The sequence below is a fragment of the Neodiprion fabricii genome, chromosome 6, assembly GCF_021155785.1.
Source record: "Neodiprion fabricii isolate iyNeoFabr1 chromosome 6, iyNeoFabr1.1, whole genome shotgun sequence".
In the NCBI taxonomy this organism is placed as follows: Eukaryota; Metazoa; Arthropoda; class Insecta; order Hymenoptera; family Diprionidae; genus Neodiprion; species Neodiprion fabricii.
In genome coordinates, this window is record NC_060244.1 from 15,083,842 (window position 1) to 15,086,906 (window position 3,065).

At 38.5% G+C, this 3,065-nt stretch overlaps 1 protein-coding gene across 1 annotated transcript; it reads left to right on the forward strand.

Moving 5' to 3' along the window:
- Window positions 1-709: 709 nt before the first annotated feature.
- LOC124185532 lies at window positions 710-1,571 on the forward strand. Its single transcript, XM_046576404.1, has 3 exons — window positions 710-925; window positions 1,190-1,492; window positions 1,564-1,571. Exons 1-3 carry the CDS (start codon window positions 769-771, stop codon window positions 1,569-1,571), a joined length of 468 nt encoding a protein of 155 aa, XP_046432360.1. The 5' UTR covers window positions 710-768.
- Window positions 1,572-3,065: the final 1,494 nt, after the last annotated feature.

Here is a 3,065-nt window from a genome sequence, read left to right on the forward strand (position 1 = left end):
ATTACTCGGATGTGTTCTTCGAAGGTTTTCGTCCCAATCAGAATATCATCTATATAACATGACACATACTTGTCAAAATCATTTTTCAACGCAAAACTCAGGGCACGGATAAACCCGCTTCCGGCTGTTTTTAATCCAAAAGGGATTCGACAAAATTGGTATGTGTGAGAATCAAATAAAAAGGCAGTATAAGGTCTCGAATCTTTGTGTAATGGAACTTGCCAATATCCGTGTGTGAGATCCATCTTAGAGAACCATTGACAACCATGGTATTTCTGTAACAATTCGTTAATTAACGGCGGCGATTCGTGATCATCCTCCATAGCTTTGTTAAGAAATCTTTCATCCAAACATACTCTGACTGTCCCATCCACCTTCTTAACTATTCGGAGAGGATTGCAAAACTGGCTAATTCCACGTTCAATAATTCCTTCCGAGATCATTTCTTTTATCGCACGAGCTGTTGGTTCTCGGACTTGCAATGGTATTGGATACGAGTGTCGGATACTCGGATTATACTTCCAGTCTCGCCCTCCTGATTACATGTATACAATTTGTAGTGCCATCTCTTCTAGCTATTCTAACCACGTCTTTTAGAGTTTAAAGATTTAAAATTGACCGCGTATGGTGCCTCCAGTGGAGGTGGCGGCGCCACACGGTCACTTTCGTCATAACATTTTTTCGTGCTAACAAGTAAACACGTAAGAGTTTTTTAATCAAAACATTTTAATTTATTTAACGGACAATTCAAGTTTTTATTACTTAAAAATGGGTGGACATAAGAGGAAATCTTCTGATCGAGACAAAGATTATGAAAAATTAAAAAAGCGACTGCGTGAAATGGAAAAGAAGCTGGAAAAACGCGAACAGAGGATAAACAACGACAAGGAGAATGACAATGGCGGTGCTCAGAATGGAAAGTTAGGTGAGCCGGAACAAACAAATGTCCAAGCAGCTCCCTTAAACCTGTCAAAAAATCGAAGCAAGTATTATTTAGGCAATTATTGTAAAATATATATATATATACATACATATCCGTCAGGGTTATGCGAGACATAACATAAGTACGGAAATTAAAAACAGCTGAGCTTATACGTGAGATAAGACAAAGCTGAAAATATTATGGTTGAACTTACACGAGAGGTAAGACATAACCAAATAAACTATTTTCTCTCTCTCTCTTTTACAGAGACTCCAGGGAGCACTGTGAACGCCACACCGAAAAATCCGGAGGAGAGAGAAACTCCAGTTATAGATTTATCAAATGAAAATGAAACTGGGGAAACATCACAAGAAACACAATCAGCCAATGGGGTTACAGAAACTTTAGACCTGGACCCAGAGATCCTAAAAATCATCGGAGAAACTCCAGCGTCTGAGCCAGAAGGCTTAAAACTATCAAGTCATATTTCTAATCGCTGGAAAAGGTGGCTCAAAACGGGACAAACTAAAGAAACTAAAGAGCTTCTACTCAAAAAATACCCCAGAAAAGGTGAATGTTCTTTAGAGGCCCCGAAGTTAAACCCTGAAATTGCTGCATCACTAAATGATGGGTCTCTTAAGAGAGATAAATACTTCTCAAACACCCAAAACTTAGCTGGCTCTGCATTATCAGCATTAAGTTTGGTCATCGATCCCTTACTCACAAAGAAACGAGAAGAAATTGACATAAAAAAGATGTTAGAAAATTTATGGGAATCTTCACAAATTTTAATTGAGTTGTACCGAGGACAGACTATAGCCAGAAAAGCTTGTATTCTGCCTAGTCTAAACAGACAAACGGCTGCACTATTGGGGAAGACTGAGACTGGTGAGCTGTTATTTGGAGACAAGTTGGGGGAAAAGATTAAGGAATCTAAGGTTATTGATAAAATAGGGACAGATATAAAATCCCAACAGTCTTCTAAGAAACCTGGAGCTCCAACGAGCCATTTAAATGTGAAGAGCCCGTCTGTTCCACGATACCAAGCTCAGGCGGGCACAAAACCAAAACCATCCAAGCCGAGTTACAATCAGAAATATTCCAGCCAATCGAAAGGTCCACAGAGTCACCACCGGGGTCAGAACAGCAAGAATCGGAGCCGATATTAATCAACGAATCTCAGGTAAATATTGCAGGAAGGCTAAGCGCATTTTTAAGCAAGTGGCGTACAATTACATCAGATCCCTTCATACTGCAAGCTATTAAGGGGTATAAAATACCCTTTAAGTCAAAACCATACCAACCGAAACCAGCACTCGAGCGCAATTGGACAGATCTTGAAATTTCCGCTATAAAAGTAGAAATTCAGAGATTATTAAAATTAGGAGCAGTAGAGAAAGTTTCACCGACGGAAGATCAGTTTATATCCTCGTTCTTCTTGGTCCTAAAGCCAGATGGATCTAACAGATTTATAATTAATTTGAAAGATCTAAACGAGTTCATCGAGGTGGATCATTTTAAAATGGAAGACATGAGAACAGTTTGTAGATTACTCGCACCAGGAGTTTTTATGGGTACTATTGATCTTAAAGATGCCTATTTCTTAATGCAAGTGAATAAGTCAGATAGAAAATATCTTAGATTTGTTTTCCAAGGGGAAATCTACGAGTTCACATGTGTTCCATTCGGTCTTTGCTCAGCCCCGTTCGTATTTACGAAGGTATTAAAACCTGTTATCAATATCCTTCGAGAGGAAGGATTTTTATCCGTTGTATACCTTGATGATTTTCTCTGTATGGGGCTAGATATCAAATCTTGCTTGGCAAACTTAAGAGCGACGAAAGAAGTTCTAATTTCTCTCGGTTTTATTGTAAACGAAGAAAAAAGTAATTTTAAGCCAAGCAGACGATGCAAATATTTGGGGCTGATTATTGATTCAGAGAAGTTCTGTCTACAGTTGACTGACCAGAAAAGAGAATCCATTTTAAATCAAGTAAATATTTTAATGAAGAAGCAGACATGCAAAATAAGATTTTTAGCCCAAATAATTGGGACACTCATAGCTGCTTGCCCAGCTGTTGAATATGGTATGCTACATTGTAAGCTACTTGAAAAAGCCAAAACAGAAGCTCTAACAGCAAAT

Coding starts and splice junctions, on each gene's coding strand:
- LOC124185532 (XM_046576404.1), top strand. CDS start 769: ATGGGTGGACATAAGAGGAAATCTTCTGATCGAGACAAAGATTATGAA. Junction 926..1,189: donor TGCTCAGAATGGAAAGTTAG/GTGAGCCGGAAC, acceptor TCTCTTTTACAG/AGACTCCAGGGAGCACTGTG.